The sequence below is a fragment of the Chlorocebus sabaeus genome, chromosome 8 (genome assembly GCF_047675955.1).
Source record: "Chlorocebus sabaeus isolate Y175 chromosome 8, mChlSab1.0.hap1, whole genome shotgun sequence".
In the NCBI taxonomy this organism is placed as follows: Eukaryota; Metazoa; Chordata; class Mammalia; order Primates; family Cercopithecidae; genus Chlorocebus; species Chlorocebus sabaeus.
The window spans coordinates 58,307,621-58,324,014 of NC_132911.1; the positions used below are offsets into that span (position 1 = coordinate 58,307,621).

The following is a 16,394-nucleotide window of genomic DNA, read 5'->3' on the forward strand; positions in this document are numbered from 1 at the left end:
AAAGGACCAAAAGAGTCAACATTTTAGGCTTTACCAGCCAGAAGGTCTCTGTTGCAACTACTCAGCCACTCTGGGATGAAAATTAACTATAGACAACATGTAAACAAAAGGATGTGGCTCTGTTTCAGCAAAACCTTATTTATGTACAATAAAATCTGAGTTTCATGTACTTTTCTTTTCTTTTTTTTTTTTTTTTTTTTTTTTTTGAGACGGAGTCTCGCTCTGTCGCCCAGGCTGGAGTGCAGTGGCCGGATCTCAGCTCACTGCAAGCTCCGCCTCCCAGGTTCACGCCATTCTCCTGCCTCAGCCTCCCGAGTAGCTGGGACTACAGGCGCCCGCCACCTCGCCCGGCTAGTTTTTTGTATTTTTAGTAGAGACGGCGTTTCACCATGTTAGCCAGGATGGTCTCGATCTCCTGACCTCGTGATCCGCCCGTCTCGGCCTCCCAAAGTGCTGGGATTACAGGCTTGAGCCACCGCGCCCGGCCTCATGTACTTTTCATGTGTCACTAAGTCTTAAGTTTTTTCCTAACCATTTACAAAAAGTAAAAACAAGTAGCAGCGAAAATGCATGGGATGCAGCAAAGGCAATGCTCAAATGGAAATGTATAGCTGTGGACATCTGTTTTAAAATAAAGATCTCAGGCTGGGCATGGTGGCTCACGCCTGTAATCCCAGCACTTTGGGAGGCTGAGGTGGGCAGATCACCTGAGGACAGGAGTTCAAGACTAGCCTGGCCAACGTGGTGAAACCCTTTTTCTACTAAAAATACAAAAACTAGCCTGGCATGGCAGTGAATGCCTGTAATCCCAGCTACTTGGGAGCCTGAGGCAGAAGAATCACTTGAACCTCGGAAGCGGAGGTTGAAGTGAGTCAAGATCGTGCCACTGCACTCCAGCCTCGGAGACAAAAAATAAAATAAATAAATATAAAAATAAAGATCTCAAATTAACAACCTAATCTACCTGAAAACAACAACAACAACAACAACAAAAACTTAATCCACAGTAAACAGAAAGAAGAAAATAATAAAAACAAGAGGGGAAATAAATACAATAAAGGCCAGCGTGGTAGCTCCCACCTATATTCCCAGCACTTTGGGAAGCTGAGGTGGGTGGATCACTTGAGGTCAGGAGTTAGAGACCAGCCTGGCTAACATGGTGAAACCCCATCTCTACCCAAAATACAAAAACTAGCCGGGCGTGGTGGCACCTGCCTGTAGTCCCAGCTACTCAGGAGGCTGAGACAGGAGAACTGCTTGAACCTGGGAGGTGGAGGTTGCAGTGAGCCGAGATTGAGCCACTGCACTCCAGCCTGGGTGAAAGAGTGAGAGTCCACCTCAAAAAAAAGACTATCAACTAAAGCAAAACTTGGTTCTTTGAAAAGATCAACAAAAATGGCAAATCTTTAGCTAGATCAACCAAGGAAAAAAAACAAAGACTCAAATTATTACAATCAGGAATCAAAGAACAGACTACTACTAACTTGACACATAGAAAAGATTATAAGAGAATAGTATGAACAATTACATGGTAATAAATTAGATAACCTAGATTAAATAGACAAATTCCTAGAATGACACAAACTACCAAAAAAGGATTCAAGAAGAAACAAAACCTAAATAGGCCTATAAGAAGAAATTGAATCAGTAATCAAGTCTCACAGAGAAAAGCCCAGTACAACACGGCTTCAAGGTGAAGTCTACCAATCCAATGTTTAAAGAATCCTTCTCATTTCCCCTGCCCAAAAAAAGAAGGAACACTTACTCATTTAGAAGGCCATTATTACTCTGACGTCAAAACCAAAGGGTATGAGAAAAAAAAAATGACAGCCAGGCGTGATGGCATAGCCAGGTGTGATGGCTCACGCTCGTAATCCCAACACTTTAGGAGGTCGAAGTCGCGGGACTGCTTGAGCCCAGGAGTTCAAGAGCAGCCTAGGCACATGGTAAGACCCCATCTCCACAAAAAAATAAGAAAATTAGCCAGGCATAGTGGTGTGCACCTGTGGTCCCAGATACTTGGAAGTATTGTTTGAGCTTGGAAGATTGAGGTTACAGTGAGCTGTGTTCACTCCACTGCACTCTAGCGTGGGTGACAGAGCGAGACCCTGTCTCAAAATGAAAATGACAGACTATCTCATAGGAATATAAATACAAAATCCTAAAAACTACCAAACCAAATCTATCGACATATAATTAGGATTATACACCATGACCAGGAGGGATTTTCCCTAGAATGCAAGGGCTGTTCAACACAAAAATTTAATAAATACAATACACCATTTTACCGGAGATTGTAGCCAGGGAAACTGGCAAGATAAATGGCATCCAGATTGGAAAGGAGGCAGTAAAATTCTCTCTCATGATCTTGTGAGCTGAGTATCTTATGATCTTATATACAGAAAATCCTAAGAAATCTACAAAAACATTCTAAGAGTTAATGAGGTCAGCAAGATCCCAGGATATAAAAAACTTATCAAAAAGGAATATTTCTATACACTAGCAATCAACAATATAAAAATGTAATAAAGACAATTCCATTCATCATAGTATACAAAAGAATAAAATACTTAGAGGAATAATTTAACAAAATAAGTGAAAGACTTGTAATCTGGGCAGGGCATGGCAAGGTGCGTCTGTAATCCCAGCTACCCAGGAGGCCAAGGCAGAAGAATCGCTGGAACCCAGGAAGCAGAGGCTACAGTGAGCCAAGATTGCGCCACTATATTCCAGCCTGGGCTGTAGGGCGAAACTATCTCAAACAAACAAAAAAATCATCAGGATGAAAAACTGTTGTGCTGCAAAACATACTACCAAGAGGGTACAAAGACACCCCACGCAATGGGAGACAATATTTACAAATAATATATCTGATAGGAGTCTAGTGTCCAGACTATATAAACAATTCTTATAAATCAACAACAAAAAGGCAACCCAATTTTTAAAATGGCAAAGGATCTGAACAGATATTTCTCCAAAGAAAATATGCAAATGGCCAATAAGGATGTTTGAAATGCTTGTTCTCTGGTACCATAAAGAAATAGCATTCAAACATAAATTTATTTAGTAAGGTCATGTTTACTTCCTGCAGAAAGGGTACACTCGCCAGCAGTTGTGCCACGAGAGTACACCGAACAAAGGAGACAGAGTCATTTATAATCTGACGAGTCCACCCTACTGCTGTGTCAGGTAGGAACGGGACCTCACATTCTGTATTTGTCCCGATTGGCTAGCAACTTGGAACTTTTTAAAACAGGCAAAGGTAGAGGAGAACAAAGGAAGGAGGAAGTAAGTTGTGGAATGCTGAGAAAGATAACACTTATTAAATATGGAAGAAGAACAGGCTGTGACCTAATGCTTGCTTCGACCAGTATAAGCATGCCAGGGTAAATATTTAGGCTAAATTGTGGGAGCTAAGAGCTAAAGTACATTGATTTCTTTATTACGGCTAGCAGACATTTCAGAATGTTAGCACAGGTCTTCGAATAAATTTTGCTTTTAAGAGAAGTTGCTATTTATTCCTAATTAGATGCGGAGGAAAATCTTTGAAGAGGGACCTCTAGTTTACTTTTTACAAGGACATGAGACGATGTTCAACATTAACCATTAGGAAATGCAAATCAAAATCACAATGAGAGAGCACTTCACATACAAATGGATGGCTATAATCGAAAAGACAATAACAAGTGTTAACGAGGATGGAGAGAAATCCGAGCACTCACACACTGCTGGTCATTTATCTTGGCAGAAGTGTAAAAAAGTACAGCTACTATAAAAACTATCCTGGAGTTCTTCAAGAGTTAAACATAGAGCTACTATTGATTCAGCAATTTAACTCCCAGGTATATACCCCAGAGAACTAAAAACATATGTTCCCACAAAGTCTTATACATGAATATGCAGGGTAGTATTAGTTATTAGAGTCAAAAAGTAGAAACACTCCAAATGTTCATTAATTGATGAATGAATAATTTTTATGTGAATTTTCTTTTATTTAAGAGATAGAGTCTCACTATATTGCCCAGGCTAGACTTGAACTCCTGGCCTGAAACGATCCTCCTGACTCAGCCTCCCAAGTAGATGAGACTACAGGCACATGACACCATGCTCAGCTAATTATTTACCTGGCAATGAAAGAAAGCAGTACTGGTACATGTTACAACATAGATGAGCCTGAAAAACATTATGTTATAAAGTGAAAGAAGCCAGATGCGAAAGACCAAATATCTGATTCCACTTCTATGCAATATCCAGAATAAGCAAATCAACAGAAACAGAAAAAGATAGTGGTTGCCAGGGAGGGGAATAAGTAGTCTGCAGATAGATTTTGGGTTTCTTTTGGGGATGCTGAACATATTCTGGAATTAAGACAGTGGTAATAGTTGAATAACTCTGTAAATATACTAACAACTACTGAATTGTATACTTCAAAAGAGTGAAGTTTTTGGTATGTGAATTATTAAGTACAGTAGTTCCCCATCACCCATAGTTTTGCTTTCTGTGGATTCAGTTACTTGCATTCAACCACCATCGAAAAATAGGTGAGTACAGAACAAGAATGTATTTTGAGAGATCACATTTACATAACTTTTGTTACAGTATATTGTTATAATTATTCTATTGTTGTTGTTCACCTCTTACTGCCTCATTTATAAATTAAACTTTATCACAGGTATGTATGTATAGGAAAAAACATAGTTTTCCTATACATGGGGTGGGGGGGACTTTGAACATACGTAACAATACTAATACTAATATGTATGTATTAGAATGTATATAGTAATACTGTAATAATGAGTGGCAGGTCAGAATTGAACCGTGGGCCCTTGTTTGCCAACCTCTTTTTTTTTTATTTTTATTTTTTGAAATAGGGTCTCACTGTCGTGCAAGCTGGAAGTGCAGCTCAGCTCACTGCAGCCTTGACCTCCCAGGCTCAGGCGATCCTTCCACCTCAGCCTCCCAAATAGCTGGGATTACAGGCACACTCCACCATGGCTGGCCAACTTTTTGTATTCTTTGTAGAAAGTGGATGATACGGTTTGGCTGTGTCCCCCCCGTACCCGCTCCCCCGGGCAAAATATTACCTTGAATTGTAATAATCCCCACGTGTCAAGGGTGGGACCAGGTAGAGATAACTGAATCACAGGGGTGGCTCCCCCCAATGCTGTTCTCGTGATAGGGAGCTCTCATTTGATCTGATGGTTTTATAAGGGGCTTCCCCCTTCGCTCAGCTCTCATTTCTCTCTCCTGCCACCTTGTGAAGAGGTGCCTTCCACCATAATTTTCAGTTTCCTGAGGCCTCCCCAGCCATGTAGAACTGTGAGTCAATTAAACCTCTTTTATTTATAAATTACCCAGTTTCGGTAATTTTTTATAGCAGTAAGATAACTAATACATGGGGTTTTGCTGTGTTGTCCAGACTGATCTCGAACTCCTAGGCTCAAGCCATCCTCCCACCTCAGCCTCCCAGAGGCGCGCTAGGATTACAGGTGTGAGCCACCATGTCTGGCTCCAACATCCATTCTACATAAGAAATACTAAGAACCAGGCAGGGCATGGTGGCTCATGCCTGTAATCCCAGCACTTTGGGAGGCCGAGGTGGGTGGATCACCAGAGGTCAGTAGTTTGAGACCAGCCTGGCCAACAAGGTGAAACCCTGTTTCTACTAAAAATACAAAATTTAGCTGGCACAGTGGTGGGCACCTGTAATCCCAGCCATGCAGGAGAATCGCTTGAACCCGAGGCGGAGGTTGCAGTGAGCCGAGATCACGCCACTGCACTCTAGCCTGGACAAAAGGGAAACTGTCTCAGAAAAAAAAAAAAAGAAAAGAAAAAAAGAAAGAAGAAATACTAAGAACCCTTACATGAGAAAAAGAAATAGGAATCTTGGGTTCTAGTCCCCGCTCAGCCACTATCTAAAAGTGTGGCCTCAGAAAGCTCTGTCAGTCTGGTGGTTCTCGGAATTGTGATCCCCAGACCTGTAGTATCGGTATCCAATGAGAACTTGTTAGAAATGCAAATTCTGGCCAGGCACAGCAGCTCATGCCCGTAATTCCAGCACTTTGGGAGGCCCAGGTGGGAGGACAGCTTGAGCCCAGGAGTTAGACTAACCTGGGCAACATAGTGAGACCCTCATCTCTACAAAAACTTTAAAAAATAGCCAGGCATGTTGGCACACAGGTGTACTCCCGGCCACTTGGGAGGCTGAACCCAGGGGGTCAAGGCTGCAGTGAGCTGTGTTCACACCACTGCACTCCAGCCCAAGCAACAGAGTGAGAGACCCTGTGGAAGCAAGGTGGAGGAGGAGGAGAAGGAGGATGAGGAGGGGGAGGCAGCGGCGGCAGAGGAGGTGGAAGAGGTGGAGGCGGCGGTGGAGGACCCTGTGAAGCAGGAAGAGGAGGAGGAGAAAGAAAGAAGGAGAAGGAGAAGGAGGAGGAAGAGGAGAAGAAGGAGAAAGAAGGAAGAGAAGGAGGCGGTGAAGGAGAAGGAGACAGAGAAGGAGAAGGAGGAGGAGAAGGGGAAGAGAAGGAGGAAGAGGAGGTGGTGGAGGAGGAAGAGGGAAAAGAAAGGAGAGAGAAGAAGTGGCATGCAGACAAATTCCTGGGTCTCATTCCAGACCCACTCAATCAGAAACTGGCAGTGGGGCCCAAGAATCAAGACTTTTAGGTGATTTTGATGTATGTTATAGTGTGAGAATCAATGACTTTCCAGTTCAGTTTTCCCATCCATAACCTGTAGCTAGTTGTACTGGATGATTCAAAGGCCTATACAGGTTATAAAAATCTGAATCCAACCATATTAATATAAAAAGTATGGCCAAGCTGTATCCAACTCTTTTGATAATTTTCAATGACAATGAAAAACTCAAGATTTAAGAATTCTGGCTGGGTGTAGTGGCTCACACCTATAATGCCAGAGCTTTGGGAAGCCAAGGTGGACGGACTGCTTGAGCTCAGGAGTTTGAGACCAGCCTAGGCAACATAATGAGACCCTGTCTCTACTTAAAAACAAAACAAAACAAAATCAGGCCCTGTGTGGTGGCATGCACTTGTCATCCCAGCTACCTGGGAGGCTGAGGTGGAAGGATTGCTTGGGCCGGGGAGATCAAGGCTGCGGTGAGCCATGAGCACACCACTGCACGGCAGCCTGGGTGACAGTGTGAGACCCTGTCTCAAAAAATATAATAATAATTCTAAAAAGCTTCAATTAAGCTGAATCTAATATTCAGAATCCTAGATTAATCAGCATATATTTCATTTTATTGTCAGAAAAAAGGAAACAAAACACAGACACATACACACGAGGTTTCTAAGAGCCCAAAAAGTGAATTTCAGCACATACCCCCCAAAATATTAGAAATTGACTCCAATCTGTTTCTCAATTGTGATCTTTTAAAAAGGACTGCAGAGGCCAGACACAGTGGCTCATACCTGTAATCCCAGCATTTTGGGAGGCCAAGGTGGGCGGATCACCTGAGGTCAGGAGTTTGGGACCAGCCTGGCCAACAGGTGAAACTCCATCTCTACTAAAAATATAAAAATTAGCCGGGCACGGAGGTGGGTGCCTGTTAGTTATCCCAGCTACTTCGGAGGCTGAGGTAGGAGAATTGCTTGAACCTGGGAGGCGGAGTGAGCTGGGATCCTGCCACTGAATTCCGGCCTGGGCAATAGAGCGAGAATCTGTATCCAAAAATAAAAAAAAAAAAAGACTGCAGAGTAAGTAAAGCATTCTTTCCATTTGTTCATTATCCTGTAGTAATATGGGTGTAGAACTTTTTAAAAACTCAGAGATTCTGTCTGGGTTTGCACAAGAAACACCACTCATCCCCATCCCCACTCATGTAGTACATTATCATTAACTCTCCTATCAGTCCCAGTCAGTCTTACCAACTAACTAGACAAGAAAAAAAAATGACCTAAGATAGATCAGATTCTAGGCTGAACACCAGAAGTAGGGTTGATAAAAGAGCTAAGATCGTTCACTTTTGGATAACAAGAGTGTGTCCATACTGAGAATTATGCAAATCTACAGAAAGAATCAAGTGAGAGACCATAAGGCCAGGGAAAGGTAGTGAGAATAATGGTGTAGTTGAACAGTGTCCCCGCCATTTTCACATCCACCTGAAACCTCGGAATGTGACTTTATTTAGAAACAGGCTCTTTGCAGATTTCCTTAGTTAAGGGTTGAGATCACACTGGATTAGGGTGAGCCCTAAATCCAATAACTGGTGTCCTCCTAAGAGGAGGAGAGGACAGATACACAGCAAAGAAGGTCACATGAAGACAGAGGCAGAGGTTGGGCATATGGTGCCTGAGGCCAACGAAAGCCAGGAGCTATCAGAAACTGGAAGAGGCAGTTTCCATTAGAGAGAAAGTATGTGGCCCAGTTGACAGCTCGGTTTTGGACTTTTGGCCTGTTTAACTGTGAGAATGAATTTCTGTTGTTTTTAATCTATCTAGTTTGTGGTTATTTGTAATGGCAGCCTTAGGAAACTAATACATGTGGTGACTGATATTCCTCATGTCTTGCCCTTTAATTCCTTATTTATTCATTTATTTGCCCAACAAATACTTAGCACTCTTACATGTCCTATATTATTCTAGCACTGGGAATACAGTATTAATTAAAACAAAACACAAAAAATCCCTGTGCTCAGGTGAATTTTATGGCATGTGAATTTTATCTGAATTAAAGTTGATTAAAGAAACCTTTGCCTTCATGGACTTTATATGCCAGTGGGCTGTCCTTGTATCCTTCCACAAATTCTAATTTTTGTTTAAGCTAGTTGATGAGCTTTCTATTCCTTGTAATTAAATGATCTCCAAATCACATTCTATAATTCTATTACTAATAGTTCTTGATTACAGGAAGACTTGCAAACTTATTATGGTCACAAAACATATCCATGTTGCCAATTTATTTTCAATCCTCACTTGTTTGACTTCTCAGTAAAATCTGATCCAGTCAACCACTTCTTTATCTTTCAAACATTCTTCTCTATATTTTTATAATCTCCTTGGCTTAGGAAATGTCACAGGGACTGGTAATACAGATAAGTAATTCCTGGAATACTGGTAATACAGATAAGGACTCGGGGGTAACAGGGAAGGGGACACATGAAGAGAACCAAGCTTTCCACCTGGCCTTTCCTCCTCCCTGTTTCCCCTTAACTGGAACTGAGCTTTCAGGTGTCACATTCAGCATATAGGGAGAGGTCCCATGAAGGAAGCATAGCAGTGAGCTGGTGCAACTGGAGGGGGGAACTCCAGAGTTGCACTGTTGGCCAGAACCCCCCAAGAACAGAAGTCAGGTTACTCACGGAATTACAAATATGGAAAGGGAGAAGGCTATAAAAAACCCTGTGGTGCTGGGCTGCAACTGGAGGAATCATTGTAAGTTCAAGATTTTGAATATTTATAAATACTAAAACTGGTATGTGTGTACATACGTATGTATGTGCACATATTCCTAGCTGTGTCCACTGCAAGGGTCTAGATCTGGGAGCACACACAGCACCCAGATCTCACTGTCTACTAAAAGGAATCAGGGTTCTTGGAAAAATGGCTGAGTCCAGAACTAGAGCAGGAAACATATAAGACAATCCTAGAAAAAATCTTGTACTAGAAAGTGAGGAAGTGATCAAATAAGGATGAGGATATGTCCAAAAGACATTGAGTACCAATTTGAAAGGGTTACTGTGGCCAACTAAAGGACAATTTGAGCATCAAAATAAATAACTCACTTGATTGTTATCCTCTGAATACAACAGGAATCCAAGAGTCTGTACTGATTTAAAATTTTAAAACAAATGAGCATGTACATACGTACTCTTGAAAAGTGTCAAGGTCATGAAAGACAAGGACTGTTTCAGAATAAAGAAAACTAAGGAGAAATGATAGCTAAAGGCGATATGTGATCCTAGACTGATAAAGGACACTATTGGCTCAAACCAATGAAATATGAATGGAGCTGGTGGATTAGATCGTAGTATCCAATCAATGTTAACTTTTTAATGATGGTTATACGGAAGTGTCCTGGTACTTTAAAATGTACACTGAAGAATTAAGGTGTAATGAGGCAACACGTCTGCAACTTATTCTTTAATAGTTCAGAAATATTAACAATTAAGTAATCTGGGTGAAAGGCATAAGGAGCTATAAATGCTATTTCTGTAACTTTTATGTAAATTTCAAGTACTTTAAAATAAAAAGTTAGAAAGTTTAAAACATAATAGAACATAACCCATTAAATAAATCTGAGTCCAGGCAGGACACAGTGGTTCATGCCTGTAATCCCAGTACTTTGGGAGGCCGAGGTGGGCAAATCACTTGACGTCAGGAGTTCTAGACCAGCACAGCCAACAAGGCAAAACCCCGTCTCTACTAAAAATAAAAAAAACTGACTGGACAACACAGTGGCCCACGCCTGCAATCCCAGCACTTTGGGAGTCCAAGGTGGGTGGATCATGAGGTCAGGAGCTCGTGATCAGCCTGACCAACGTAGTGAAACCCCAGTCTCTACTAAAAATACAAATAAAATTAGCTGGGAGTGGTGGCACGTGCCTGTAATCCCAGCTACTTAGGAGGCTGAGGCGGGAGAATCACTTGAACTCCGGAGGCAGAGGTTGCAGTGAGCCAAGATCACGCCACTGCACTCCAGCCTGGGCCACAGAGCAAGACTCGGTCTCCAGAAAAAAAAAATTAGCCGGGCGTGGTGGCACGCACCTGTAGTCCCAGCTACTTGGGAGGCTGACAGGAGAATTGCTTGAACCTGGGAGGTGGAGGTTGCAGTGAGCCGAGATTGCACCACTGCACTCCAGCCTGCCTGGGTGACAGAGTGAAATTCCGTCTCAAAAAATAAGCAAATAAATAAATAAATAGAAAATAAATCTGAGTCCATACTAACTAAATGGGGGGTAGCAGATTAATAAACAAAATGAAATGACAAAAAAAAGGAATGACAGAATTAGAAAATCACACTGTAGAAATGATTGACTCAAGCGAGAATTATCAATGGATGGTAAAAATATTGGGTGAAACCTTGATGAACAATTTGCAGTCACAAAGTATCTCCCCACAACTTACTTTTCAATTACAAAAGGAGAGTAACTGCAGTAGAGACCTGGAAGATACCACCTTAATCAAGTGATCCAAGTTACAACAATAAAGGGACTTGGCATCGTTAGTCTACTGATGTGTGCAATGAATAGGACATACTGTTTACACAGTATTTATACCAGAAATGCATAAACTGAACCTAATCATGAGGAAATATCATACAAACCCAAATTAAAGGACTAGCCTGTTCTCTGCAGAAGTGTCAATGTCATGAAAGAAAAGAAAATCTAGGGAATTGTTCCAGATTAAAAGAGACTAAAGAGACTAACTACAATGTGTGACTAGGGAGGAGATGGCTATAATGGATAGTAATGGAATAATCTGGCAAAGGTTGAATGCACAGTATATTAGATAATACTAAATGTTAAATTTAATGGGATAACTTTTCTGTGATTATATGTTTAAAATATTCTAGTCCTTCTCACCCACAGTTTTGTTTTCCATGGTTTCAGCTGCCCACAGTCAACTGTGGTTCGAAAATATTACATGGAAAATTCCAGAAATAAACAGTGGGGGATGCTCTAAAACCCCAAGTGAATGCCTGAATCCATGGATAACACCAAATCCTACACATATTTTTTTTCCTATACATAATACTTGTGATAAAGTTTAATGGGTAAATTAGGCATAGGAAGAGATGAACAATAATAAAACAATTATAACAATATGTCAACATCATTTCTCTTGCACTTTGGGGCCATCATTAAGCAATGTACTTGGATAAAAGCACTACAGGCTGGGTGAGGTGGCTTATGCCTGTAACCCCAGCACTTTGTGAGGCCGAGGCGGGCAGATCACTTGAGGTCAGGAGTTCCAGACTGGCCTGGCCAACATGATGAAACCCCGTCTCTACTAAAAATACAAAAATTAGCAGGGTGTGGTGGTGCACACCTGTAGTCCCGGCTACTCGGGAGGCTGAGGCAGGAGAGTTGCTTGAACCTGGAGAGCGGAGGTTGCAGTGAGTCATGATCGTGTCACTGTATTCCAGCCTGGGTGACAGAGCGAAACTCTGTCTCAAAAAAAAAAGCAAAACAATACTGCAACAGTTGATCTGATAACCCAGATGGCTACCAAGTGACTAATACACGGTGAATCCATACAGCATGGATACGCTAGGTAAAGGAATGATTCGTGTCCTGGGTGAGATGGAACAAGATTTCATCACAATACTCAGAATGGGGTACCATTCAGGCCAGGCGTGGTGGCTCACGCCTGTAATCCCAGCACCTCAGGAGGCCGAGGTGGGTGGATCACCAGAGGTCAGGAGTTCAAGACCAACTTGGCCAACATGGCGAAACCCCGTCTCTACTAAAAACACAAAAAAATCAGCTGAACGTTGTAGCACACGCCTGTAATCCCAGCTACAGAGGAGGCTGAGGCACGACAATCACTTGAACCTGAGTGGCAGAGGTTGAAGAGAGCCAAGATCGCGCCACTGCACTCCAGCCTGGGTGACAGAGCGAGACTCCATCTCAAATAATAATAATAAAAATAAATAATAAAATAAAAAAGAACGGTGTGCAATTTTAAACTTATATACTATTTCTGGAATTTTTCATTTAGTATTTTTGAACCACAGTTAACCACAGGTAACTGAAACCATGGGAAGCAAAACTGCAGGTAAGGGGAGACTACAGTATCTTAAATATTAAATTGCCACTTGTCAGGTTGACAGACTCAAAGTTTCATCATGCACTCATGGAACCAATCTAGAGTCAGTTTTTCCTTAGCACTATCCCACCAAATAATTTCAGAACTGGAGACCCATGTTTTTGCTTTTATCACAACAGGTTAAAAAGGAGGATAATTTTTTAATACAAACTTAACTTTTGGTCAAGATGTCATGCATGTTCTTGGTATTTTTGATTCTAACAGTCTTCGCCATTTTCACTATGAACTTCAGTCTGTGGAATCTGCCTAGACTGAAGTTTTCTTTTTGCCAGGACTAATCATTCAGGCACAGAAGCTCTCATTATTGGCAAAATTAGAGGGTAGCAAACTTCTCCCTGACTTGCAACATCAAGAAAGGTTTGCCCATAAAATAGAGATTCTGCTATTCGAGTTTCATTTGGTAAAATAAGTTCATCATTTTCACAGGACTACTGGATTGCCAGAAAGAGTGCTGCAACCTCTTCTGTAACTCAATCCAAGGTTTGTATTACATAACTTGACTTACTAGGCAAAAAATAGGGATCACTTTTAAGTGGTGGCTCACGCCTGTAATTCCAACACTGTGGGAGGCTCAGGTGGGGGGATCACTTGAGGTCAGGAGTTCCAGACCAGCCTGACCAACACGGCAAAACTCCGTCTCTACTAAAAACACAAAAACTAGCTGGCATGGTGGCAAACACCTATAGTTCCAGCTACTCAGGAGGCCCAGGAACCCAGAATGCGGAGGTTGCAGTGAGCCAAGATCACGCCACTGCACTCCAGCCAGGGCGACAAAGCAGACCAAAAAAACAAACAGACAAAAATCTAACCTAATGCCTTTTTTAAGAGTCTCACTGTGTGGTCCAGGCTGGAGTGCAGTGGTGCAATCTTGGCTCACTGAAGCCTCTGCCTCCCGGGTTCAAGTGATTCTCCTGTCTCAGCCTCCCTAGTAGCTGAGATTACAGGCTTGCCCGACCACAGCCGGCTAATTTTTGTATTTTTAGTAGAGAAGGGGTTTCACCCTATTAGCCAGGCTGGTGTTGAACTCCTGACCTCAAGTGAACTACCGGCCTCCACCTCCCAAAGTGCTGGGATTACAGGTGTGAGCCACTGCGCCCGGCCCGGTGGTTCAGAAAATTCAGTCGTTTTGGGGCAACTTTATCAAAATTTATGTATCTTCAGTTTTCCTCCATTTCTGCAATTTTTAAACAACATTCATATTTTGCTTAAGTTTCACAGATTATCACCGATTTAAATATAAAAACAAAAACATTTCAATATAGAAAAAGGTTGAGTAAAAGATAAATCATGTATCTAAAGTTAGTACAACAGGCCAGGCTCAGGCGGCTCCCGCCTCTAATCTCCGCGCTTTGAGAGGCTGAGGCTGAAAGATCACTTAAGCCCAGGAGTTCAAAACTGCAGTGAGCTATGATCCTGCAACTGCACTCCAGCCTGGGTGACAGAGCAAGCCCCTGTCTCTAAAAATAATAGAAAAGAAAAAAGCACGCAAACAAAAAATAAAACAAAAATAAGTACAATCAGTACAACAAAATGTTTGATAAGCCTCCAAATATATCTGAGTTGCCTCCCCTGCCTTTCAACTCATTAGGGTGAACATCTAATCCCTCTATTCAGAATGCTTCATGCCTTCTGTTGCCACTAGTTCTCTTATCAAAATCATCTAGTTCTTCTCTTCAATCTGCTCTGAAATTTTAACTGCTCTGGAAAGCTCTCAATTGCACACTGTCCCTACTAAACATTCCACTGATCTCTGGTATCAAACACCCAAAGCAACTAATGAGGAATTTGCAATTTTAATATGTTCCAGAAACCGGAGTTAAAAAAAAAATCAATAAACTCACGATGATAAGGGGAAAATTCTGAGGGTTTTCAAAATATAAAATCACCGCACTGTAAGATATATTAACTAGTAATCGTTTAAAATACAATTTTAGCGTCCTTAAACATTAAACCTTTGAACGCGTAAACAAAAGTTGCATGACCCAGTTTCATCACTGTTACTATTAACAATAATAATGGTACCTACCCAGTATCTCCCAATCCATGCAGGAAAATCACCTATAAGAGAAAAGGAAAAATAAGAAGCAATTCCTAAATAAGCCCACACAGGATTGTTACACACTAGCTTTGCTTAAGGTGGAAAACGGAATGAAACCTATAAGAGAATTACACAACACTATCTTTGGCGACTTAATCTCTATCGACCTCTTTTAAATGGCAAAAATTCCAATCAACTTCTCCCTTTATTTCCTGAGATAATGAATGGGGGGTTAGCACTCAGAGGTCCCAGTTAGACAATGAGTGCAAATTATCACATTCTAAGAAAAACAGTTTATCTCTTTCAAGTCAAATCAGGAACGTCTCTCATATACCCTGTAGAATTTTTCCATTGCAAAAGCAAGCTTCCGGGGGCAAAAATAAGTTTTGAGTTTTTGTACACGAGTTTCCTAAAAAAAACAGTACGTCTGACCTTGTAGGACACTTAATCTTCAAACTTCTTGTATTGAGGACAAGAGTGCGAGGTGATAATAAGGCGATTTCCTGGCGCACTTAGGTTTCCCTCACCCACACACCAGGCAGAAACACGCTGCAGAGGAGGACGCCGTGCCCCAAGGCCGGCCCGCGGGGGTCCCAGGGCCGCACTTCTTCCGCAGTGCAGGGGGGAAGCTGGTGACTGGCCCTCGCCTTGGCTGTGACCCCCCCGGCTGCCCCCGCCCCCCGCTGACCCGGCCGCGCAGACCACCCGAGCCGACCACCCGCACCCCACCCAGGCCGGGAGGAGCGTCCTCGTCCGCAGGCCGCCACCCGCCCACAACGCCCACCCCGCGCGAGGGGCAGCCACTGGTGGCCGGCCCAGTGGACCACTCCGAGCCCACGCCTACGCCGCTCACCGCAGCGGTGGCCTTCCGGGCGGCGGGCACGATGGCAGGGAGCGGGGTTGACATGTTATTGCCGCACATACACCGGCTCAGCTCAGCACAAGCGGAAGGAAGAGCGAGCGCCCGGCCGCTGCCCAAGGGCGTGCGAGCGGCGAGTCCCGGCCGGCCCCACCGGGCGCACGCTCAGGCGCGTGCGCGCCAACGCGGCCCCGCGCTACCTTCCGCGCGCGCCCGCGCGTTCAAGGTCCGCCCTGCCCTTCGCCCGCCGCCCCTCCCTCCGCGCCTCACAATGTCTGGGCAGCTCCCTCCCTCCGATTGGCTGCGGCGGCGGCGCGGACTGGGCTGCGCTTTCGCCACGCCATGCAGCCCGCGCATGCTCGGTGCTGGCAGGGGAAATGCGCTCTCAGGTGCAGGGTGAGGGCCGGTCTCTTGGATCTTGACTTCGCTTTTCTGGCGCTGTAGTGAAAAGAATGAGCCCCGGAGCCAATTCACCCAACCCCAGGTGCTCCTTGGTTTCCTGCAGCCAGGGTCTATCATTTGTAAAAGTCTGGATGGACTGGGAGAGACTGGTGGAGCTTTGGCAGTATTTCCGTTTGGGGCTACAGCAGTATGTAGATTTGGGTTCAACTTAGCTTCTTTACACTTTAGTTGTAAAGGATAACGTTTGTCTCCAGAAATCCACTACTTCCCCAACTTGATGGACAACATTTGTTGAAGTATGGATATT

General features: G+C 43.2%; 1 protein-coding gene across 6 annotated transcripts in view; it reads right to left on the reverse strand.

Annotated features, from left to right (window-relative positions):
- LYPLA1 (lysophospholipase 1) overlaps positions 1–15,887 on the reverse strand; it is a 50,707-nt gene extending 34,820 nt beyond the window's left edge. The window contains exons 1-2 of one of the 6 annotated variants that reach the window (XM_008000648.3): positions 15,680–15,887; positions 14,815–14,846 (exon numbers count right to left, since the gene is read on the reverse strand). In XM_008000648.3, coding sequence (XP_007998839.1) covers positions 14,815–14,846; positions 15,680–15,748 — 101 coding nt within the window. In that variant the 5' untranslated portion in view covers positions 15,749–15,887. Of the gene's footprint in view, positions 1–14,814; positions 14,847–15,258; positions 15,461–15,679 lie in introns of those variants that run through there. The other 5 variants (XM_073018087.1, XM_008000649.3, XM_073018088.1 and 2 more) reach the window with 5 other exon arrangements.
- Positions 15,888–16,394: the final 507 nt, after the last annotated feature.